The 25,342-nt window shown below is 41.3% G+C and overlaps 2 protein-coding genes, 1 long non-coding RNA gene and 1 other non-coding gene across 5 annotated transcripts in view; 2 read left to right on the top strand and 2 right to left on the bottom strand.

The window, feature by feature from the left end:
- Positions 1-103: 103 nt before the first annotated feature.
- trnar-ccg lies at positions 104-176 on the top strand. The gene has a single exon. It is a non-coding gene; the product is annotated as a tRNA-Arg (tRNA).
- Positions 177-1,949: 1,773 nt separating this feature from the next.
- LOC121881100 (ras guanine nucleotide exchange factor L-like) lies at positions 1,950-8,750 on the top strand. 2 transcript variants are annotated; one of them, XM_042388751.1, is made up of 5 exons: positions 1,950-2,442; positions 3,157-3,720; positions 4,856-4,942; positions 5,271-5,462; positions 6,394-8,750. In XM_042388751.1, exons 1-5 carry the CDS (start codon positions 2,370-2,372, stop codon positions 6,579-6,581), a joined length of 1,104 nt encoding a protein of 367 aa, XP_042244685.1. In that variant the 5' UTR covers positions 1,950-2,369; the 3' UTR covers positions 6,582-8,750. The 2 variants fall into 2 exon arrangements, with proteins under 2 accessions (XP_042244685.1, XP_042244678.1); XM_042388744.1 differs by having other exon boundaries at positions 3,157-3,816.
- LOC121881114 lies at positions 4,277-6,486 on the bottom strand. The gene is made up of 3 exons (XR_006091703.1): positions 6,355-6,486; positions 5,329-5,442; positions 4,277-4,880 (listed from the first exon to the last, which is right to left on the bottom strand). It is a non-coding gene; the product is annotated as an uncharacterized LOC121881114 (long non-coding RNA).
- A 7,595-nt stretch (positions 8,751-16,345) lies between the features above and the next one.
- Positions 16,346-25,342, bottom strand: part of LOC121905429 (nucleosome-remodeling factor subunit BPTF-like) — a 41,328-nt gene continuing 32,331 nt past the window's right edge. The window contains exons 30-36 of the mRNA XM_042423653.1: positions 24,491-24,716; positions 23,872-24,197; positions 22,946-23,119; positions 22,024-22,216; positions 21,346-21,430; positions 19,038-19,224; positions 16,346-16,503 (exon numbers count right to left, since the gene is read on the bottom strand). Coding sequence (XP_042279587.1) covers positions 16,497-16,503; positions 19,038-19,224; positions 21,346-21,430; positions 22,024-22,216; positions 22,946-23,119; positions 23,872-24,197; positions 24,491-24,716 — 1,198 coding nt within the window. The 3' untranslated portion in view covers positions 16,346-16,496. The remainder of the gene's footprint in view (positions 16,504-19,037; positions 19,225-21,345; positions 21,431-22,023; positions 22,217-22,945; positions 23,120-23,871; positions 24,198-24,490; positions 24,717-25,342) is intronic.

Here is a 25,342-nt window from a genome sequence, read left to right as displayed (position 1 = left end):
TTATACGTAACAAAGTATATATTCAATCTAAAATGCGTAGACGCGAATCTTAGTACTGATTTTAACAGTGATAACACGTGTTTTTCTTTTCTAGCGACGTAATGACCCAGTGGCCTAATGGATAAGGCATCAGCCTCCGGAGCTGGGGATTGTGGGTTCGAGTCCCATCTGGGTCGCATTTAACTTCCTTTTCAGGGGTCAAAATAGGAGTCGTGTCGCCAAAAGAAACGTCCACGATGAATAATAGAAATGTCTTGCAAAATTCTGGTAACAGTGAAGGTTGACTACACTGTGTCGGTCATAAAGTGAATAAAAACCTTAGCAGCGTTTTTTCACCCGGCATTCCTGCTAGATAATTATGTATGAAACCGTGAAATAATAATAATTTAATTTAACATTTAATTTGTACTTCACCTGTTATTCGCACAGAATCTCAATGTGCTACATGCTACGGCGTTAAAACATGTAACATACAACATAAAGAAAATAACAAAGCCTTCCTGAACAGAAAGTCCAAGGTCTGTGCTACAGCCAAGTAAAATGGGCTCTTTATGATTTGAGTCTAAACTATCCATGATAACTGAGGTCAAGTAAAACGCAAACGGCAGTAAAGCTGAACAATTCTGTCCGACGTTTAACTTCTATTAAGGCGCTTATTTTGCGTACGAGTAGCCACAAAATACATGAATTGTATTTGGTTAGGACACAATGTCTCTGCTTTTTGTCACGATTCTAGGGCGTGCAGTTTTGTCTGATTCCCCTATTCTGTCTTGTTGTGAGGAAAAAAATGGAAAAGTCTAAACAAAATGAAAAATGAGAGGAGCCCCTCGTCAAAAAGTCCAATAGGATTGCAAAAGGAATTTTCAATTAAAGATTCTACTTGATTTTGGAACCAGTCCTATCGGATTTATATATGATTAATCTACAAAAATCCTATAAGAATGTCCTATAGGATTAAATCTTATAAAAGTCCAAAAGGATCATGAGTTCCAAAATGTTATACTCCTATAGGATTGACTACAAATGATTATAATTTATAATCCTATAGGATTATAGGTTTGTTTGTACTATACGGTGCATAAAATATGGTGCAAAACTAGTAAAGACGTTACATTAAAAAAAAAATGCAGCTGCAGCATCATTCTGGGAGGATTCAGCTCTCCAATCCTGTAGAGGGCAGCAACATACCAGCACATAAAGCTTTCATGTTTTTTTATGTAAAGCTGAAGAGATATAATAGTAATAAAAGCCTCAGTATGGATTGCTGAAGATGAGAGGTGTGTCTGTAGTACTGCAATGGGTTTCTGTTTGCTTCAGTTTGGTCATTGTAGTCTCAAAGTACTTAGTTTTTAAAAGTATGTTTTATTACGAATATCAACCTGTCACTACTAGTTGTATTTTTGTTTTGTTTTGGTTGTATCTATTTATTTTAAGTATTTTCTTCTCTTTCTTCAACACTTTGCAATATTATCATGTTAAATACTGTTTTTAAGTTGTAATATTCATCATACTTACATATATGTTGTCTGGCTGTTCCAATTTATGTTCTAATTGTTGCAATAAACAATAAAAACTGAGACCACTTAGGAACAATTAACACAATCATTTCACGTTCATTTCTGTTGTTTTTAGAGCTGTATGGTCACTATATTATTATTTGATTGAATCAGTTATTATTTGATCGTATTTCTCAGTCTAGTAAAGCACTTTGGTCGACTTTTGTTGTTTTTAGATGTGCTCTGTAAATAAATTGACTTGACTATATTTGTTAAAATATTTACCGGAAGTGTTAGTATGCGGTCATATTTGCATTGACGCTGATTTGACGAATTGGATGTTGTGCTGCAGTTCGTCACTGTGACCACTGGATGGCAGTGAAGACTCATGATTAAATAGAGTAAAGATGAACGATTTCTTTAATACGTTCATCTACTTTACACATCAGCAGATAAACTGACCCGCAGTCGCTTGGCTACACCTGACGAATTGTGTTTTCTTAAGTATTTTACACTAAAAACTCAAATTTCCAAAACCAAGTAAGTAAACTATAATGACTGCAGAGGATTTTAAACAGTCTGTCAGACACAAAATACCGAAGTTCAGACATTAAATCCTACTTTGAGAAAAATATCTGCTCAGAGCAACATTCCTCCTCTTTTATTATAAACAGTAATATGAGCTTTGTTTTAATTTAGAACGCATTTATGAATGAAAGGAGTGTCATGTCACAGTGTTTATTTCTGTGCTTGGGACGTCCCACCTCCCTCTGCATCCCATCCCATCTCATTCCTATACGGGCTGTATAAAAATCGCAGGGATCCCAGTTCTGAAGCAGACCTCTGAGCTTGTCCCCACAGAAAACCTCCAGGATGACTGGGATTACTCTCTTCCTCTTGTTTCTGGTGTTTCCTCTATATAAGACAGAGGAGCATGTCGTTAACGGTGAGTGTAAAAACTTTTCTTTCTTTTTTTTTTTTTTTTTTTTTAAATAATTGCAGTGACATTTTTATGTGTTAAAGGAAAAGCTGATTTTCCTACACCTATATGCTCACTTGTTAATGTACTTGTGGCTTTTTAAACGAGGTAAATGATGGAAATTATCACTACAGCATTCTCTGATGTAGTTTATTATTTTCTGAGTTTTCCCTCATTAATACAATATCTATTACATTAGTTTTATTCTGTTATGTGTCCGACATATTTCTGTAAAAACCACAAACTAAACTATTTTGTTGGCTTAATTCCCATACGGAAACTTTACATGCTAAAACAATGATTAAGTAACAGTTGACTTGTTGCTCAGTTGATCATTTTGATGGATTGGGGTTTTTTATGTCTTTGGTTCACTTTAAAGCTGTAGATTCTTATCAAGTTATTATTTTCCAACCCACGCATACTGGGGTTAATGTGAGTCATATTGTAGAATAAAGTGCCATGTTCTCATGATGAAAGTCAATGATAAACCTCCATTTGAGGTACTAATAAAAAGTGAGACCAAGATATATAAGTTTCAAGGAATATCCTCAGTTATTATGTAAGTTAAATGAATCAACCTACTGTAGAAGAGAAGAGAGGCTTGATACTGCATTAAGATACTATATAAAAATGTAGAATATGTCCAACTAAAGTGCAATTTTTTGTTTGTTTTAACTCCAGAGTTGTACACTCTTATAGAAAAGGGTCAAAGCAGCTTTGTAGATCCAGCTTCGAGCAACCAGAGCAGGCTGGTGGTTAAAGAGCCCTCCCTGCCCATCAATGAACTTCTAGAGAAGAGCAGCAGGACCGGCGAGTCAAAGTTCAACCTCCATCCTCTACCCTCTGCCGTTTGGCCCAAGCACAGTGACCTGGCTCCCATCCCTCGCCACCACAGTCCCCACAACAAGAGCAAGAAGGGCCTCAAGAGCGACCGTCTGGTAGAGCTCAACAGTGAGAAAACCAGAGGAGAAGTTGCTGGTCTGCTTCCCAAAACCCTGCTGACAGGAGCTACAGCCACCGCCGCCAACCGCACCGTGCAGAGGACCAGCCAGGACACCCAGTCGAGCATCAGTCCCCCTCAGCAGACTGAGCCAGAGGGACACCCCAACTCCAGACCCAGGGGTCCACCACACCCGCAGCCTGCTCAGCCACACCAGCCGGCCCCTTCTCCACGCAGAGATCCCCCCAACCGACGGCTGGACCCAGAGGAGAACCGCCCGGGGAAGTCCAGCCTCTACCAGTCAGGTATCGGTGCAGCACCCCGGAACAACAGCCGCCCATCTGTCATCTTCAACCGGCGCTCCTCCAGCCTGCTTTACCAGTTCGACATCCTGAGGCGAGGTACGGGAGGATTTGTTGTATCCTGTCCCTGGAATCTGACCTGCGTATTAATATTGACTAATGAACTTTATGGTTGAGCCGTATCATTTTCTAAACTCCAGTAGGTTATATCTCAGATAAGATTAAAATCATGCAAGAGTTTGGCCAGCTGGGAAAATCTTTCAGTATCATAGTACAATAATCTGTGCTTTGTGGCCTTTAAAATACTATGTGACATAATCACAGAGACAAAAACAACATTTTTGTATTAGTTACAGACTGAAAAAAAGCTGCATTTGGATTTAATTTTGTCAAATGTAACATGTACTTGCTGCAAAGTCAAAAAGTAAAAACTACTCAAAAGTCAAATTTAAAAGGGTGTCCTGGTGGCCTAGGGCAGTGGTTCTCAAACTTTTTCACATCAAGGACCCCTGGACTGACACAAATTAGACCACAGACCCCCATCTGATAAGATTTTTGCTTTTAGATGTTTTATTATAGAAAGTTTATGAAGGCCATGACCAAAATAGATAGAATGCATTCTCTCATTGTGTTACTCATGGATGGAATTATAGTGAAGATAAAGTATTCCCCTTTTTGCTGGGAAACCCCTGGAACCCCCTCAAGGACCCATGGGGGTCCCCGGAACCCACTTTGAGAACCACTGGCCTAGGGGTTTAAGAAGGTTCGACTTCAGACAGGGGCCCTTGTTGCATATCCTCCCTCATCTCTCTTCACACATCTCATCACTCTCCACAAAAGCCATACAATGACATCATATATACTGACACACAGTAGTTCACACACTACATTGGAGAGTTATAATGACAGTGATGGTTTAGATGGAATTTAGATGGAAAATATAACACAGAGATGTGATCCCATCACATACTCCTCCTCCAGTCCCCTGCAGAGGAATGCGACGCCCAGGTTTTGTAATGACAACCTTGTCCTTTCTAATGACGCTGGAATGAGAGTCTGGCTCCGTAGGGGCACAGCAGACAGTCACTCTCTTTTCTTCTCATCCCTCTATCCTGTCCTCTGCTTGTCGTCTCTGCAGAGCCCGACTTCACACATGATGCCTTCTGCATGAGTGAATGCAGGAAGGAGAAGGAGGAGAGAGAGTATTACTGCTACAGTGAGTTTGGTATGTACCCAATGTGAGAGACTGATCAACAGATTAAGATTAATTATTAGAGTTTGATGTAATGTATGTATGTATATGGCAGTTCAATAGCAATTTTACACATTTTACTCAATTAGGTCATTATTGTTTACTTTTATAACCAAGCAAACACTTGAATAATAATACTAATAATGGGTTATGAGAGTTCTGAGAACACATTTTAGCCACAAATCTTGAAAATTGTTCATCCAGAATTTAATTGATCACATTTATTTCTAAATCCACAGTTATGATGGGATGAATTTCCAACATTTTGATGTCTGCAATGTTTTTCATGTCCCCCAAACAGCTGTCAACGGGATTGTTCATGACATCGACATGTTGCGTAAAGGAATACGCCTCATTACACTGATGGTGAGCAGCGACGGCTTCTACAAGATGAGTCGTCTCTACGTGACCCCGGACAGCTTCTTCTTCAAAGTTCGCCTTCTGGTCTTGGACACCTACAAATGCAGCAAGCCCTGCCCGGATATCAAACTGGGTGAGTTTAGCAGTGAAGCTCTGGAGCCTCGTAAAACATAACATCTGACTTCATTTTAAAGGTTGCCAATTTGAACACAGAATGTAAAAGAATAAAAGTGTGAAGTCCATCCAGGCTTTGTTGTGCAGTTTTAGCTCTCCATGGCTAATTACTGTGTACATATTAATTATATTACTTTGTTGTTGGTTAACTTGTGTGGTTAATTAATGCATAAAAAGAAAAAAATATAATTTGATTGATGGTCATATTTTTAGAGTTTAGCTGTTAATATCACTGGACCCATCTATGGATGCTTTCCAAGATTTTATTTAAAGGACTAGTGTGTAGAATTTAGTGGCATCTAATGGAACAGACTTGGCAGAAATGGAATTTGATATTCATAAATTTGGTTTAATTAGTGTATAATCCCATGAAAATAAGAATTGTTGTATTTTCATTACCTCACAATGAGCCCTTTATACCTACATAGAGAGTGGGTCCCCTTCTACGGAGGCTGCCATTTGCACTGCTATGTTTCTACAGTGGCACAGAATGGACAAACCAAACACTGGCTCTAGAGAGGACCTTTCACGTTTTTCATGAGTTTCGTGGCCACTGTAGGTTCTCCTACATGCTTTGAAGGGGAGGGGGAGGGGAGGGGTATTCAGTTGGTTGCAATCTGCAACCTCACCACTAGATGCCACTAAATTCTACACACTGGTCCTTTAAGACAAAAGTTACATATTATGGGACATGAATGCAGAGTTGAATCAATCATAAAATACGTACAAACAGCCCTCAAGACCTATAAATTATAAAGTCTATAACAAATATCTCTGTGTAAGTATTCTTATATCAGCAGAAGCAGTAACATCTACCTCATTTTGCGCAAACATGAGATTGTTTGACTTACCCCATTTTCACTCCAACATTCCTCATGTTTGTTCCCAAGGGACCAGATACATCGTAATGGGTCAGATCTACCACCGGAGGCGCCATCTTCCCAATGATCTCCTGAATCTGCTGGGGGGTAAACTGAAGCCTGGGGATGGACTCCTGAGAAGCAACAACTACGTGAAGAGATTCAACAAACGGAGGCATCAGAAAGCCCTGGAGGCCACCCGCTCCAGGTGTAGGTGAACCCAACATGAGACTATATCGCCCCCTGCTGCAGGGGAAGAGACATTGCAGCTTATGTGAACTGATCATAACCAGCCCCCTCAGTATTGTGCAGGAAGGAAGACATTTTGCGAAAAGGAATGGATTTACTTTCATATGGACTGCGATGATGTATCATAACCCATGTTCATCTTTTTTTACTCAACTGTAAAATTGACAAAAAAAAAACAACCTATCTTGGGGTCTCCGATAGAAAACAAAGGGAGTTTCCATTGATGTAATGTTTGGGGCATCAAACAAGGGTGTCTCCTCAGTCCAATATCATTTTCTCAAAATCGCTGATATTGACAACTCCACTCGAACTCCTCATTCGTTCATTCATTCATGGCAGGTACATGAATTCCCTTAAAAAGGCATCAAATTGGCACACATCAAAAGGGAAATCTGGCTTATCTGCAGCACATTCTTCTTTTTAGCATGAAATTAATTTATAGAAATGTAACATCTTATTATCTTGCATGAGCATTAAGTAGCTGTGGCTCCTGATGTTTAGGCAAGTGCCTTGTATAGAAGCGCTACTGGCATGTGAATGGGCAAATGAGAGGCACATTGTAAAGCACTTAGAGACGAAAGCGCTATGTTAAAGCCATAGTGTGGGACTTTTACATATAAACGAACTTCCGTTACATTCAAGCCCTCGCCAAATGAGTTCACACAATACTGATTAAACCTAACTGCCAGATAAATCTCTCTGTCTGTCTGGTGTCAGTGGCGACGTTCCTGCACTGGCGGGATGAATGCTTACTGCTCATGCTCTATGGGCAGAGCAAGCGCACCAGAGACTTCCGCCGGCAAAGCTGACTAACTTCTGGTTAGCTCTCTGCTAACTTGAACAGGAATAAAATAATTAAATCGTGCGGTTCTTCTAGACTTTCAAAATGTTATTGAACTGAAAGGATCAAATTTTGATAGTGAAATGAGTCATTTCAGGGGGTTGCGTGATGCTCAAAACAATTTATCCACGGTTTTACAGCCACAACAGTAGCGATGGAGTACAGAGGAGTCTATGACGTATGTACGTGACGTGACGATAGTGTTTTGGTAATTACTCTTACTGCCAGAAGGGGAAGACAAAAGTTACGCACTGCAGGTTTAATGCACTTCATTTACCAGCATTCAGTTATTAATGTGCATGAATCAAGCTTATATTTGTCCTGAGCCAGAAACATGGTCAGATCCAGCCTCTGCATCGGCACTATAATCCAGGAAGCTCTTTTACACACTAAAGAGGAGAAACTTATTTTCCGTATAAACAAATTGGCTTTTTAAAATAATCGCAAATAATTTCATGAAACGTGGGAGCCTCCGCTGTGATCGTACATATTCAGAATTTTAAATCTAGTTGATTCCTTTGATGAATATATGATGCATTTAAATTGATATGAATACAAAATGTTGTATTGCACTGAATTGTTTCGCAACACCCAGTCTGGCGCATTTTGTCACTGTGGTTGCTGTTGGTTAGCAGGAAATGCACTATTAGTGTTTAAAGGACCAAAGGGAGGGAATGAAGAGTCTGAAAAAGGAGCAGCAACAAACCACAGTGGAGGAGGAGGAGGAGGAGGGAGGAAGGAGGAAAAGGGAGAGAGAGAGAACGCACAGGACCTTTGTTTGTCAGGAGAGCGACTTATTTTTTTAACTTTAATTATGTGTCCACGATGAAATGTCTGCCTGAGTAGACTGCGACATCAAAAGGGGCCTTGCTGAATGAGGAGGGGGTGAGTTGTTGTAGGGACTAAGCCATAAATCTAATCACAGGAATCTGATCCTCTCCACACCTGGATACATGACTCGGAAAAGTGCCTCCGTCATAGCTCCTCTTTGGGATGGCTCTTGTTTTCTTGCTTACACACAGACACGTAGTCCTCTGGGAAGGCCAAAGCTGAAAAGGGGAATTTCAAGGCAGAATCAGAGGAAGAGGGAGGTGGGGGAAGGTGGACGAGGATTAAAGAGGGTTATATAAAATGACAAAGGGAGAAAAGAGGGGTGTTGGATCTGTCTTTCTGTTCCCAAAGGGATAGCTTCTTATTTAATCAGAAATCCCTGGCTTGATTGCAGTTCAACCCTGAGCTCATGCTTTTTATGAAAGGGAAAAGATTTGCACTGAACGCTGACATTGCTTTACTATTCATGAACCCAATAAAAATGTGTATTTGTTTTGTACTCAACGACCCCGTGAGAAATTTATTTGTCTTTAAAACAACTCCTCCACTCACGCTATCACTATACATCTGCCCACAGACTGGGAGGATATCTTCAACATTGTTCCTCATTTTCTTTCCCAGTGATTGCATGAGAAAAGCCTGCAAGTAAGTAAGACACTCTAATTAGAGTTTAACAACCGTGGTCTCCATCTGGCCTCTGGGAAGAGAGGCTGACTTGAGAACTTGGATGTTGAGGCAGGGGCAGGGCTGAGCCTCTTTTTCCCCCCTCTTGTCCGTCTGTCAGCTCGGCCGCTCGGTTCCCAGGCTCGAAGAAGCCTCTATCTGGGATCAGCGCTGGAGGGAGCAGATGCAGGCGGGCAGGAAACAGGAGCCTGCTCCACATCTTGGGTACTATCGCAGCGGGAGGACATTCCTCATCGCAGAGGATGTAAAGGAGGAGGAGGAGGGAGAGAAGGGGGGATATCTCCAAGTTGCTTCCTGTGTGATAGCCCCCAAGCCACAAGGGGTGAGTGAGACAGAAAGAGACAAGGGTGGTGGATTGAAACCACTTTGGGTTTTTCTGCGGTGCTTTCAGCGTCCATGAAACACTTTGGATTCCTCTCGGGGGGTTTAAGACAGGGAGGTGGGCGGAGAGGGTTGAGAGAGGAGAGTGAAAGGTCAACCTTGATGGTTGCTCTTATGTGTACTGTTGGTAATTTGATCACAGTAAGCATTTGTATGAGCGTGTCGGGGTCATGACCTTGTCTTTCAATGCTCACAAGTAGCTTTCCTGAAAGCTCCAGATAATTGTCGAGAGTTAAGCTACGGATTTCAATTTGCCATGCACAGCCAGATTAACTCACTAAGGGACCCTGGAGCAAAAACCAGTTGTGGGCCCTCATTGATTCCCCTTTTTTCTCCCAGACTCACTCTGTGCATTGTGTCTGCATGCACCAAGTAAGCACAGGATATAAAGGCATTAAAGGTACATGCACAAGATCGGGCCTTAAGAATTCATGTGCTTTAGGAGTGCATACAGTATTAAAAACAAATTAAATTAAATTATCACCTGTTGTAACAACTATCAAAACATAACAATTAGCCGCTGAGAGGGCTAATGTAGGGAGGCCTGTCTCACACGTTGCGTCCAAGCAAAAGCAGTCCGTAGCTGCATTTTTGTTGTTTATTGACACACATATAAAAATACTTTTATGATACAAGATGCTCTGCATAGATGTTGTGGCAAAAGTGGACAAAAAGGAGAGCGGTCAATAGAAAATATCAGCTACTCACCCTCTCTCTGTTACAAACTAAACTGATAACAAGCAGGTGCAGGTACGCCCCGTTGACACACACACACAAATACCATTGGTGATTGAGTGAGTGAGTGGGTGTGCAACCCAAATACATCTCTTGCTCCTACATTCCGGCCCCTAATTATTCTAACAATAATTACAGAATAATTTGTGTAGAGTACATATGATCAAGGTGAACAGTTCAATTCCAATGTCCTTCACTCCAAGGTCTTCAAGCTTCTCGGGGTAAAAAGTTACCAGCACATAGTCAGTTGAGAGTGATCTTTACCTCCACTTTTAAAGTCACATCCAAAGTCGGTCATGTCAAAACAAGTCATGTCAGAAAGTATCCATCAGGACTCCCTGGCTTCCTGAAGAAGACAAATCTTTTTGACAGGCCCATCCAGACAGCTTGTCCTGGTCTTGATCTTTGCTTGCCATAAAAGTCCTCTCTTATCTGGAACAGCTTCAATAACTCTCCCCATGATCCAAGAGTTGAGTCATCCACAATGAGTACAATGTCTTCAGGAATTAAATTGTGCTTGACTCTGATCCACTTTTGATGTTCCTGAAGCTGCAGTAAGTACTCCCTCGTCCATCTCTTCCAAAACAAATTGGACATATCCTGCACTTGTCTACATCTGTGGACAGCAGAAGCAGAAGGTGGTTGGGAGTCAGAGCCTCTAGGTTACTAGGATCTGTGGATACCTTTGTTATTGGTCTGCTATTAAGAATAGCTTCTACTTCACAGAGCACTGTATGGAGACCTTCCTAATCAATAATTTTTCACCCTTAAAATAGAGTTGAGGACCTTCCTAATGGAGTGAATTAGTCTCTCCCATGCTCCTCCATGATGGGAACCAGTTGGAAGATTAAATGTCCACCTAATACTTCTCTGTAGGAGTTCCTCATGGATCTGAGAATGATTCCATTGTTCAGTAGACCTCCTCAACTCTCGATTGGCACTGACAAAGTTGGTCCCATTGTCTGAGCGGAGTTCTTTGACTTGTCCTCATCTTGCTATAAAGGCATTGATGAAGGAATCAGTATCCACTGATGCTGCTACTTTGATATGCACAGCTCTTAAAGCTAAGCATGTAAACATTACTCCATACCACTTGACTTCTTTCAAGTTTCACATCAAATGGACCAAAACAATCTACTCCCACTGAGGTTAATGGTGGTTTATCTGGAGATATCCTATTGCATGGCAAATCTGCCATCTGTTGGCTGCCCGGAGGTCCTTGTACCTGTTGACATACAACACATTTTGCTAAGATCTTTCTTATATCCACCCCGGCGCCAGGAAACCAGTACTCCTGGTATAGCCTTGCCATCATGTGGGTTCTGCCACTGTGACCTACTTCCTTATGCACTTATCTTAGGATGATGTTGGAGATATGTAGATCTTTGGCCAGTATGACTGGATGCTTTGACTCTCCAGGCATAGCTGCCCTACTAAGCTGTCCACTGACTCTCAAAATACCATCTTTGAGCACTGGATTGAGTTTGTATATTTGGCTTGTCCGTTTCACATTCTGTCCCTTTCGGAGGCTGGAAAACTCCTCTGGGAATCTTTTCCTTTGACAAGATCTGATTATTTCCAGCCTCGAAAAGGGACAGAATGTGAAACAGACAAGCCACATATACAAACTCAATCCAGTGCTTGAAAGATGGTATTTTGAGAGTTGGTGGATGGCTTAGTAGGCCACACTGTGATCCCGGACTCTTCAGCCCCCCTGCGGGTCTGGGACCCTGGGGGCAATCCCCTACTTTGTCTGTTTGGTAATCTAGCCTTGTTGCCATGCAGTTATTCCCTGACAAATGATCTCTCAAAAATTAAGAATAAAAATGAAAAACACATGAATGAAGCAAAAATACTGTAATTATACAATCTTAAACTGTGTTACTTATGCAAAGTGATATGAATTGCTGATGCCAATAGAAAGTAAGCAAGACACCATTTAGTCTGTATTGTGGTGTGCTCCAAGGTTCTGTCCTGGATCCTATTCTGTTTGCCTTGAATACGCTTCCCCATGAGCATTTTAAAGGTGTCTCCCATCACTGCTATGCATGATATTCAATTATACATCTCACTTAAGATTCATAATGTTACCATATTACAGATTTTATTTGACAGCCTAATCTCTTTAAATCTCAGTGGTTACATCTTCCCTCAAAAATCCAGGTGTCACTTGACCATGTAATGTGTTTGATTTGTTCCTGTTTTTTATTGTGAAACTCAGTTCCATTATGTCTCAAGCCAAGATGGAGATGATTATTCAGGCTTTTATTTCATCCTGTCTCGACAGTTGTAGCTCCCTCTTGACCTCCTTTAGCAAAACATCCCCGGATTTTGCACAAACGGTCCAAAATAGCGAAAGGTTTCGTAACACTGATCTTTGTTTTTGTAGACTTGGCTTCCCATGAAATTCAAAATCTAATTTAGGATTCTTGTGATCACTTTTAGAGGCCCGCTTGGTTATGCACCTGCCTACTGCAGCACTTAATTACGACTCTGATTACTTCTGATCAGAGAATGTCCTTAAAACTTAAGATGTTTGTACTTTTTCCTGAACTTTGAAATCTCTCCCTTTAGACGGAACATCTGTCAACATCTTTAAAGAGCAGATTGAGACCCACCTGCTTTTGTGTCATTTTTTACTTACTTCTATCCATGCTGTTTCTCTTTCTTAAGTTTGAAGTTTTGTGACATACGCTATTGAAACATTCCATATAAACACACTCACTTATACTGCAAGACTTATACAATACCACAAATTCAATGCACAGTAACAAACTTGGATACCTCCGTATGATGAACTCCGGGGTGTCTGTAATGAGCAGAGACAATCAAAGAAAACACAACTCTTTTGAAAACTGGTGCCAAAAACATTACTTTATTATCTAGGATGAAATGTCCTATCAAGTACAAAAGAGAATCTCTTCGGAGTTGCCACAATCTGTTAAAAACATAGAGTACTTTTTAATCTGCAGTTACGTTTCTTTAACATTACTCAAAAAACTGAGAACTTTTCATTGATATGAATAAATAATACAAGAAATGCAATGTCAATATAGAAGTTATGCTGAACTGGTTGGTTTCTTACAAAAAAAGAAAAACTCTTCACAAGAGTTACTGTGTCACTCTACCCCATTCAAAACCTTTTATGCTCACAATATGCAGCACTTTAAATATAAATGGCAATTTCACCTAAATGTAGAGTTCACTTCAATTAAAGAGAAAAAATAGACAGTTAAAATATACAGGCGGGCTTAGTTGCTGGTTCAAAGAGTGAAAAATAAAAGTTTCTACTGCTCTAAAAATCTCTCATCTCTACATATTTGGACAGTCATCATATACAACAGAGATTACAAACTGGATGAAGCACATCGTCAGATTACAAAGTGACAGAAATTTGTGTGAAAGACACAAACACAGAAAAGAAGACAGAAAGCTACATTATCTCTCAACTCCGCTTGTACACACATAAAATTAAAAAAAAAAACGATTGAAACTGAAACATTTGCCTAAATTTAAACGCATCAACTTAGACGACTGTAACTTTGTCTTATAACTCATCCCTCCTACAAATCTGATAATCACAGATTACAAAAATGTTCCCAAATATGCTAAAAATGCAGCTATAAAATTTTCATACAAACCCCACGGTACAAAGACTCCCCAGTCCCCACTCAAAGAATACTCCCAGACATGTTGCCACAGACCGCAACATAACTGAGTTGATGAGTGGAAAAGTCTATTATCCAATTACTTAACCATGCTTTGAGGGCGAGTTGAGAGACATATGTGAGCCAACCTGTCAACTTCAATGTAATATGCTGGAAGAAGTGGCCGATAGATAAGGGGAGAGAGACTTACAGACTCAGAGCTTTGACATGACAGTATGTGTACGGAGGGAGGGTACAGTACATGTGGGTTAGTTAAGCCTCGTACAAGTTTCACCTTCCCTGAAGGCCTAATGCTTCGACCAGTCTCATTTCCTCGCTTCTTGTCGTTGACCGTCTTCAGGAGGTCAAGTTTCAAGGAGAGCTAGTTAACATTCTTCGCTTGCATATCACAAATACACAGAATGGGGGAGAAAAGGTTAGAGGAGGGGCAGGATGTGGTGGGTGGAATGGCCTGTCCTGGGTGTTTCCCTCTAGAAATTAACATGAAAGTGAAGCAGCCCTCAGACAAAATGAAGACCCCTGAAATACTTGAGTGAGTCTACACCCATATGTGGTGATGTTAATCCTATAGAAAAAAAATGGACTATTTTTCAGAAATATAGCTGCTATTACAAATGGAGCATTTCAGCAGCAGAATGCCGAAACAGGGAATGTAGTAAAATGTACCACTGAGGGACACGTTCACTTTCGAATGGGTTTCATGAGGCCGGTTCATGCTTTGTGCAAAACTACACACCTGTGGGTCGAGTCCAAATCATACATTTACAGTCAAAATAACTTGGCATGTGGAAGGTTACACCATGCCTGAGATTAACTGAATAAAGTGGATCTGAATGCTGATTGGTTTCGGTAGGGGACAAAGAGATCTGTATGCTCCTACTGCACCGATAAAAACTGCTTCAAGGCATGCAATCGTAAAAAAATTTGAAGAATGAACTCCCAACACGGACATGAAGGCTGCAGCTCCCGCACATTAAGCATCATGTGAAGCATGAACCGGGCGTTTTGATCATACTCACTCGAGGGCATTAACATCTTAAAACAGGGTTTTAATGGGATGTATGTGTCATGAAAATGTGCATTCTAATTTAAGATGTAAGCAGAGATATTCAAAGTGACAGGATGAAATGAAAGTTGCACCTCTGGATAGGAAGAACGAAGCTGACACTTTGCTATATAGGAAACACAAAGTTAGAGATCAGCTACAGAATTAAAACACAGCTCTGGTAAGAGTCTGCTGCTGCCTTATGATCAGACTGCCACTGAACATCCAACCTGACAACTTTATCTGCCACACCACTTCCCATCTTGGATCTTTCTTCTCATAGAGGGGCTTGTTGGAATGAAACAGGCAGCCAAACAAGAGTTCACAGCTGCCCTGCCCCTGGTCTGAGGGTGGGACTTAATGTCATTTACTTCCCACTGACACTTTGGATGGAAAGGGGAGGATGTTGGAGGGTGGTGGGCTCTCGTCCAGTCAGGGTGCCAGTATTGTTGAGCTTTAACTGTGACACCCAGTGCGAGCTCTTCTCCTGAGTGGGTTCAGGTTCAGACGCAGCCTGACTTGGACCACAGGGCTTTTAATCATTCAGAGGAAACTGCAAGGCTTGTTGTCTTTTTTTTTGACACTTGCTTTTTTTTTTTTTTTTTTTTTTTTTAGGAGGGAGCTAAGAGGCTGCTGATTGTAGTTTGTTGTTATGAGACCTACAGAGACGGCAAAGAGAGGAGGAAGAAAACAGTTGGATAACTTGGTTGTTTCCTTTTTTATTAAAAGCTTTACAATATGACAAAAATATGCACTAGGGGAAATACAAAAAAAAAAAAAAAACAAACAAAACAAAAACATGTATTGGATGCCAGTGGGTCAGACATTTTTGACATAGACCAAGCAGCCATGTTGGTGAAATGTAACTGAAGTGTATGATGTGATGTCGGCCCAACAGTGTATATACAAGGACTTGTTTTAAAACTGGAGACTGCCGAGCTCGCCGTATTTAGAAACAGGAAAGCTAAACTAGATTTTTCTCCAATCTATCTTTACAGATCCTACCATTATTTCCTTTAGAACATGAAAATAATCCTTCACAAAAAGATATAATATGCACATAAAATAACATTATACATGGGTACAGCCAATAAAAAAAAAAAAAAAAAACTAATAAATGTTGCATGCTTTTTTTTATCTTAAAATTCTCGGCTAAGAAATGAGGTAAAAATGTTCTGCTGCAGCATGTTATGACCAATATGATAAACAACAGTTCTATCAAATTAAAAGATAAGTTATCAGCATGTGTGGAACTTAAGTCAGATTTCACAATCAAAATCAATAGCTTTTTTGTTGGTTTTTTTTTCTCCAAAATCGAATCTCGAGAAAGAGAGTGACAAACGTAGCTAAACTTCATATTTTGCCTTATATCCAACTCAAAACATAAACAAAATATCAGTCATCTGTTGCAAGAAGTGTAAGAAAATACATTTTCCCTTGAATGCTTTTTGTATTACCAACATGGCTGCCATTATTAGACAGTAGAAACTTTTTTTTTTTTTTCCTTTCCTTTGCTTCTAAAATAAAAAAAGGATCACACCTACAGTGTGGCTTAATATATGAACTTTCTTACAAAAGTTTTTTTTATTTTTTTTTTTTTATTGCTGTTTTAAAGAAGTAAAAAAACAGCAACATCCGGGATAGCAAATTATTTGTTTGTTTGTTTAAAGAGTGACCCCGGCACCCAGGAGTTTTGACATCACAATCTGCAAGAGAGGGAGAGAGAGAGAATGGATGGTGTAAATACATGCGGGTGAAGCACATCACCATTGTAGGCACATACAGCTGGATGCAAACCACAAGAAATGTTCAGCTTGTTCCTCAGTAAATAATACAAGAACAGTAAAGTATAATATCCACATATTAAATCGCTCTAACTGCAGACAAATGATGCTAAAAATCTTGTAGTGTACATCCACCCAGCGATCACGTCACGCAGCGGGGGGGCAATGCGGTGGTGAGGTGAGTTTAGAGGCACGACAGAAGCACAAGCAGGGAGTGGAGTTATTATTGATTTGTTGTATAAGGATCATCTGTGCAGAGAGAGCTGCTCTGCTGTGCTGCGGACGAGAACAGCAGTGATAACTCAAACTCTACAAAGATGGAAAAACATCGCTTGAAATAGATTTGGGTGATATAGAGTTTTGATTCTCAGCCAAAAACCTGAAAAAAGACCTGATCCAACAGGTTTGATCCACGTTGAGCAACTATTTCTCTTATTTCCTGGTTCGTGTTGCATAAATTGTTTGGTTGAATAGTCAACTTGGAATTACTATTCCTTATAGTTAATACAAGTTGGTAGAAGATGAGGTCTGAATCTTCCATAACTCCACTAAAAAACATCAAATAGCAGCAGAAAATGCACCTTCGTTACATGGTGAGAGTGGATGGTGACATGTTGTTATGAATGAAATGTGTGTACGATGAAGATACCACCATAATGGAAGTGTACAGCATGAAGGGTGTGACTCAAAGCTCATACAGAAAGAAAAAGCTCATGTAGCGGATCACTTCAGTGCCTCGAGCAAAACAAGGCCTTCAGAAAAAAAAAAACTGGATTTGTGATTTGAAAATTTATTGTGTCCATAAATCACACATTATTGTTCTAGAGGCAGAACGAGCCTGCAGGAAGTATGAGCATTCAGTCATGACCACCTCTCCCTGAAATGATAGAGAGTTTCGAAGAAACACAAGATTGTGACCCGGAAAAAATCAAAGAGAAGAAGGAGTCGATGAACTCCGCTAGCGTCTGACGAGTATTTCATCATGAGAAGAAACGTTTTATAGCTCTCGATAGAGAACGTCTGCGCCTACCCGGCCTCCAGAGGGGTCCGGGCCGGCTGCAGAGCAGCACAGCTGGAGCTGCTAATGGCTTGGTGTTTTTCTTAAGTATGCAACAGGGTGAACGCTCTCTGACTCTGGGGCTAGTCTGTCATCTGCTGCTATTTTGTGTAGGGCCCTATGATTTCCGTGATGCGGAAAACATGAACAGTATTGCAGAATTTGATAATAACAATGGAATCAACTGTAAACGCGGAATATTGTGGAATTGGCCAAAAATGTGGATGCAATTTATAAAAAAAATCAGGGTTTTCCCTGCAGCACTGAAGCATTTTTCACAGCACCTACGCCGAATGAACTGAAAAAAAACTATGTTGAGAGTCTCTAACGTGTTTTGGTGTCATTTACAGGCTGCTGCAGCTTCTGTCCTCTGATGTGTGTGTTTCACTGACGGCAGGGATCCACGGCAAAACCTGGAGCGGACTTCTGAGCTGTGTTTCTTTTATGTTTGTGAAACTGAGCTGAACTGATTCGAGGGTTGTGGGGAAAACGGAGTCTTTAAAGAATGGGTTGAACTCTGAGACTGTGGGACGAGTTACACACACACACACGCACACACGCACACGCACACACACACACACACACACACACACACACACACACACACACAGCAATGTTGCTTTGCTTGCTTTATTTAATACACCTATTGAAAACTAAACTGAGTTGTGGTCTATTTGTTTTTGCAGTGTTGGTTTATGGTAAAGTATATTCCATTGCTACTTGCTGTTTGCTTTATTGTTTTGTATGGTTTGACGGAGCTATTTTCTTTCTATTTTATAAGTATTATTTGTTAGACATGAGTCTGACTGGCACCCCTCTTCCACCACACACACACACACACACACACACACACACACACAGAGTCATGTCAACGAGGCCCTCTGACACGGCTAAGTCATCCAAAAAAACTGAGGAATTCGACACTAGGCTAAATTTAGAGCAGAGCGATATCCAAACTATAAGCCTTTAAACATTTACCAATGTTATTTTGTGATCATTATTTTTTATGGCGCACAGTGCAACCACTCACAAAAATGTGAAGGATTACTTCAGGCCATAGCGCTTAAAACATGTCTGTTTCACTTCTTCACGCTGGTGTGTATTGAAGCACTTTCTTTGATTTGAAAAAATAGTGCAATGTGGTGTTGCATCACTACAAACTCATTGATATGTGTTCATTTCATTCAATGTATGATTACATTTTGAATAGTTTCTTACTGAATAGTTGAAATGTCTCTTTCTGGAGACAAAAATGTGCTTAAAATTGTAAAAACAGGAAAATTAAAATGGAAAACACGGAATTTTGGGATAAACAGATTTCATAGGGCCCTTATTTTGTGTTGATTTTCCTCATCAACGCTGATAATCATCATCATCATTGTCATCACCACAGTCTTACCTGCTGGCTTTGAAGCCTTTGAGCTTCTGGACGAAGAAGGTCTCCAGAACCTCGGCACACTGGTAGAAGGGCGAGTCACTGGGGTTGTAGTAGCGGCAGTTGTCGAAGATTTTGGTCATGTCCGCTACAAACTCTGTCAGCTTCACGTACTCGCGCTTCTGTAACCTCTCCTCCATGGTGGAAAGGTCTAAGAAAATAGGATTTAAACATGTGTTAGGTTAATGATAACAGAAAAAGATTAAAAAACCCCAAAAAACCTACACATCTGATTGCGAGCTCTTGCCAGAAACAAACATCACACATGCGGAAACTGTAGATAAATATCTGGCCTTGCTAATCGACGTCTCTGCATGCCTTCTTCAAAAGTAATTGCAGCTTATGTGGCATGTGCTTGACAGACGTTCAAATGTTTCCTGGGAGCGCAGTTCATCACTTTATATGTGACAGAAAAAAATCCGAAACCTCTGCCAGCGTTTAACCTCAATCTGCTCAGCTTCTCACATCAGTTACTGAGATCTGACCGATTTGTCATTCCTGAGGAGAGCATCATTATGTGTCATTCCTGAGGAACGAAATCCACACAAAATGAAACTCTTCCACAGTCCGATGAGTTATCAGTGCTTTCAAGTCTAGGTCTCCCTTGAAAAGGAGCTTTTCAGTGTTACTAACCTAGTTATATCCAGTTAGAAACTGGAAAAAAATGTGAGATTCAGTTAGCGAAGAAGCTAACTGGCAACAGCCGAGCCTTCATATAATCTGCTGCTGCCGGTGGTTTGCTCTGCACGGCGTCCCCGGGGCTGCGTTTTAAACAAACATATCCGACTCTTAACCTCCTTAACCCCCACCCAGCTGGCCAGGAGCTTACAAACCTCATGGTCAATATCAAAGACCTCCTTCTTCTCCCGTCATCAGATTTCATCTCAAAACCCTCCAAAACTACCAACGGCTGCAGCTACAGCAGCCAAACGCCCTTTTTCTTTTTTTTTTTTTTTGAAAAGCAACAAGGTCTTTTTCTTGCGGTGGAAGTGAGGGGGCAGGACTAGAGTTTCCAGGATCGGGCCAACAGGAGCTGAGTGTGGGGCTGGTCCTTTCCACAGGGAGCCCGGCAGACCCCGACCAGCTCATTAACGGTTTGTTTGTGTGGAAGTTCAAAAAGGCCCCGTTGACGTAAGTCCCCATTTACATGGCCGGTTTGATCTGAGTTGGAGGGCTTCCTCCCTGCTGGTCTCCTGACGGTGGTGTTTTAATGTTGAAGATATAGAGACTAGGTGTCACTTCTAATGCATAAAGCGATGGACGAATGAAAACAGCGTTACTGAGTAGAACTGGGATTACTCTCAATCCCAGTCTGAGTAATTCGGTATTTGGTATCTGCTGATACAGAGACAGAAAGTAGGTTTACATTAATGAGTAAGATATAGTATCAGAGCATCACATCTTTCCTTTGATAGTTTCCTGTAATATTTTGGATTTTTGGTATAATATCATTGGAGAGACTTGGCCCAATTAGCCCTGCTCACCTTTCTTGCTGATGTTTCGGGTCAGTGAAGTGGGAGTTGGAGGGAGAGTGATTATTTATTTTATATGGTTTTTTCATTGTGCAGCTTTCTAGTTTAATGGCTCACAGCGACATGCTTTAGGAGTCGCTTCCAGGATTTAAAAATACAGCTTGTAAATTCAGCGCTGTGAAGCCAAATCTCAAGTCTTGGACTTTCCCACCAGCACTAGAAACATAACATAACATTACAAAATAGGTTTCAAAATTCTTTTTACTTTCAACTGCAGCGACAGGACAGCTTTGATAAAAAAAAAAAAAAAAAACACAATACAGCCCACCGTGAATGAAAAGCAAAACACAACACCACCCTCAATCTGAAAACAAATGCTTTGGAAAATAATAGCTTCTTAAGTATGAGCAATTTTTAGTAAATGAGCTAAAACGCGCAACAACATTTACAGTACTTCAAGAGATTTTCCTCACTGATATGCATTTTATTTCAAAAAAGCTACTCAGATCATTTGTTGGATTGAGTGAACTTAGAAGTTTCTATCTCGTCCACACACACACACACACACACACATACACACACCAGAAGCTGTCATACAACTCAGAACGTGTCCGGGTTTAAAATGAACCTCAACGGACACAGAAATGGAAATGATTTCTGATTATTATAGCAGATACAGTAGCAGGGAAACATTCAACTCCAAATATTGCTGCCAATTGTGTGTGTGTGTGTGTGTGTGTGTGTGTGTGTGTGTGTGTTATGCAGACACATGTTTTAGCAGCACTAATCCCTCCACTCACCCATTGGTTCCTTGATAACCCTGTAGTAGTCCGGGGCGTCATTCGTGTCCACTGGCTCCAAGAACGGCCACGCCATTTTATGTGCCTGCAGGGGAGTAAGAGAGAGGGAGGGGCCGAAAACAGGGATAAAGAGAAAGACAAGACACTTGAGAAAGCTGAACCCGATGAAGAAAAAACAAACAGCGCCATGAAAATGACACTGGAAGCAGGTGGGTCAACACAGATGTTCTCTCGAGCCTTTTTCCCCACTTCTGGGTCTCTCACACAGACACACAGAGCAGTGGAGAGAGGAGGAGAAAATGACAGGAGAGTGTAGGAGGAGGAGGAGGAGGAGGAGGAGAAGAGAAAGGGAAGCTGGAAAAAAAGGCTCAGGCTAGGCAGCTGTCCAACTAGCGCTCTGGGGAGCTGAACCCATCAGATAAGATGGACAGAGAGGACTTTTGTTTGGTGCTTTTACACTTTAGTGGGGCAGTGAGGAGCTGTGTTAGTGTTCGGCCTATCGCTGGTAATAAAACTACTGCTGTAACACTGCTGCTGCTGCTTCAGCAGCTGCTCCAGGACCACGGTTGAGTTAAATGAAATGTGCCTTTGATTTCCACCAACCTGCATTTCATTCATGCACTACATCAAAGTTAACACATGTAATATGTGCAGCTACCGCACGTGTCTCCCGTTCACCTGTAAGGAGCGCAGGATTCTCCGCAGGCCCTCGTAGTCCTTTTCTGTGAGCGGCGTGAAGACCGTCATGGCGTCCTCCGTCGACTGGCACTGCGGGCACACGTATTCGTCGATGTGGTTGGCCTCGCTCTGCAGGATGCCCACACAGCGACCGTGGTACCAGTTCTGACACCGGTCACAGCCGATGTAGAACCTGGGAAGACAGGAAGTGCTTTTACTTTTACATAACAGACCAACTTGCTTTCATATTTACTCGTACACTTTTTTCAAAACGTGTAAATTTCCCCCGATATTGTTGAATTATTGACAATAACAAAACATCTGTGCTGGAATGCTAGCATCAGCAATTTTGTTCCTGTTGCTATGGTTACAGTTCTGGGGGGGTAAAGTATACACGAATAAAACTACATCACTCAAAGCTTTACATTTCTTGACAAGACCTTAATTGCTCGGGTAAACAGGAAAGTAATAAGTGCCATGTCATACAGGAAATGCAATTATTGCAAAAATACATCCAAAATAAACAAATGCAGTACAGATTCCATCACTTATACAGCAACCAAACCATCTACACAACTCACCTCTCTGGTTTGAGTTAAAAGAAGACAAGAGAATTTAAAAAAAAACCAAAACAAAAACAGCCACATGTGTGATTTCAAATGATTGATTGGTGCTTCTATCCTAGCAGCTGCTTAATTACAGTTAATTACATGCACCTGCTGCATCAGACCTTCTGTAAATACATGAGTTTGAGAACAGTAAGAGACAGTACAATGTCTCTGTACTCCACTACTACTTTGACCAAGAACTTGCAACACTGATGATATGTAAACCATATCGACCCGTTCATACGATGTTACCATGTACCAACAGAAGCTGTGTGAGGCACACAAACACACACACACACACAGCAACTCCTTACTGGGACTCGTCATATGGAGTCTGACAGATGCAGTACAGCTCCTCCGTGCTGCCCTCCTGGCCCCGTTTACACTCCACACAGATGTAGTCATCCATTTTCTTGGCCTCCTTCTCCGTGATGCCCACGCAGTCGCCGTGGTACCAGTTGGTACACAAGTCGCAGCCGATGTAGAACCTTTAGAGAGAAGCAGCTTTGTTATTAAGGTCTCACAGTAAAGCCGTTTTTTTTTGAGAATGTAGCTCAAGAGACATCCTGGTTCAATAAATAGATAAATACATTCATGATATCAGAGCAGTAATGACTCAAAGCTATCGTATGTTATGCTGTTGTATAACCACAGTGAAGTGTTTACTGTGTATGACATGTTATAGATTTCCCTCTCTGCCTGAGGGTGCACTGCTGGAGTAGACAGGAAGTTAAAATCACTTCAGAGAATGTGTTTATGTTTCCACTACATCTGTAGAAGCGTGTAGATCAGGAAAATTACACAGATTACGTTTTCTGTTGTGTGAACTGACATTAGAAGACGGTATGTTGTGGAAGCAGCAGAGAGGCCAGATGCAAAGATCTGCTGAGTCGTTTTTTTACTTAATGCACGGCCACATTGATACAATTAACAAATCAGGTTTCCCTTTTTTTTTTTTTTTTTTTAGACTAGTCAGGAAGTTGGCTACACAACTTACGTTTACACATCAACTTTAAACGAAATTCCATCCCTCGTCCTAATATTGATTCTACAACCAATGAATGAATGCTTTACACACGGAGGCTTCTGTTTGACCAGTCAGCAAAGTTCAGAGCTGTAGACTCCACCCTGCTACTTCATGGACAATCAGATTTCTCATCAGGAATCATGTATTTAAAACAGTGTTTAGAAGTGCTTATGACTGTAAGGTAATAAAGTACTGAACATGGCGTCATCGTACTTGGTCTCATCGTAGGGCGTCTTGCAGATACAGTAGAGCTTGGTGTCCTTCTTGCTCTCCTTGGTGCTCGTCGTCGAGATCATCTTCTTCTTCTTGGACTTTGCCGACGACGCCGTCTCCCTCTCCTCCTCGCGTTTCCTCTTGTGTGCGGAGGTGACGGTCGTGGTGAGGTGGTGCTGAGTGGTGATGCCGTGTGTGCGTGCTAGAGTGTGTTGTTGCTGGCTGTGAGCCGCCGCCGCGGCGGCGGCCTGGGCCGCCTGTTGGGCCGCTGCCTGAGCCCTCTCCTTCTCCCTCCGCATCCGCAACAGGTCCCTCTTTAGCTCCTCCTGAGGACGGTAATGACGGGACAGATGGGGATACAACAGGTGGGGAGTACTTTAATGAGCTAAAGCCAGATTCTCTCATTTATGTTCAATAATGATTTAAAAGGAAAAAATGTGTTTTCAATGTTTATTGCACCATTTCTTCAGAATTATTTTTAAACTTAATGCCGAGTGTGTACCCACTCGACTTCACTTATTTTCTTTCTCATGTACCTGTTTTTATGTACAATGTATAACATAACATTTCAATGGAAACAGATTTCGCCCTCCTCGTTCTGCTGTCCCTCCCTCTGTACCTGGGCCTCGAGCTGCAGCTCCTTGTCGAGAAGCGCCCGCTTCTTCAGGATCTCCATCTTGAGGCTCTCTTTGTGCCGGTAAAGAAGCGACGAGAGCTTGCTGGCATTGGCCAACCTCTTCTTCGCCTCTACCACCTCCTCCTTCTTCCTCCTCTTGGCCGCCTGCCTCTCGTCCTTGTCTATCCGGTCCAGGATGTACTTCATCACCTGGTTGCATACAATCATCCTGAACAGACAGGAGGTGAATTAATTAATGACTTATGTTCTCCTAACCTTTTAGAAGTTACAGAGCATCATAAATAGATGTTATATAGAACAGTGCTGTACTGCACGTTGAGGATGAACGGGCCCGTAAATGAGGTAGAAAAAATGACACTCTCACCTAAAACACGGCTCAAGAAATAGCTCTGCTGAATCTAATGAGGACCCGAGTGTAATAGGGCTATTTTTAAAAGGAATAAAATACACTTAATACTCCTGCTGAGAAAAGGGAGAAGGATAAAAGAAAAGGGAGGGAAAGGATTATCACATATCTGAATCTAGAGGTCAGAGAACCGCTACAGTTGAAGTCACAGAGGAAGAAAGTTATCCCTCTGAAACACTGGTGGGCAGGAGCGGAATATTAATCCAAACAATGCTTCAATGTTTCAGAGAGTAAAAACCTTCACGGCTATTGGCTACTTCGAAATGTGAACATCTAACTTTCCACACGCATGAAACGGCAGTGCGTGTCAATGAACAATGAAAGCGTTTCTCTCGACTCCGGTCCTCCAGGCGTTCTGGTGGTCCTGGGTTTGACTCTGGCTCTGGGTTTTCCTTGTGTCTCATCCTCGTCTTTCTAAAAATTTTTTC

The sequence above is a fragment of the Thunnus maccoyii genome, chromosome 2, assembly GCF_910596095.1.
Source record: "Thunnus maccoyii chromosome 2, fThuMac1.1, whole genome shotgun sequence".
Lineage (NCBI taxonomy): Eukaryota > Metazoa > Chordata > Actinopteri > Scombriformes > Scombridae > Thunnus > Thunnus maccoyii.
This window is presented reverse-complemented; position numbering and strand designations above follow the sequence as displayed.

What these genes read in the sequence shown, in the direction of transcription:
- LOC121881100 (XM_042388744.1), top strand. Translation starts at nt 2,370, where the DNA reads ATGACTGGGATTACTCTCTTCCTCTTGTTTCTGGTGTTTCCTCTATAT. An exon ending in TTACTGCTACAGTGAGTTTG is followed by an intron (nt 4,943 to 5,270) that starts GTATGTACCCAA and finishes TCCCCCAAACAG; the next exon opens with CTGTCAACGGGATTGTTCAT. An exon ending in CTGCCCGGATATCAAACTGG is followed by an intron (nt 5,463 to 6,393) that starts GTGAGTTTAGCA and finishes TTTGTTCCCAAG; the next exon opens with GGACCAGATACATCGTAATG.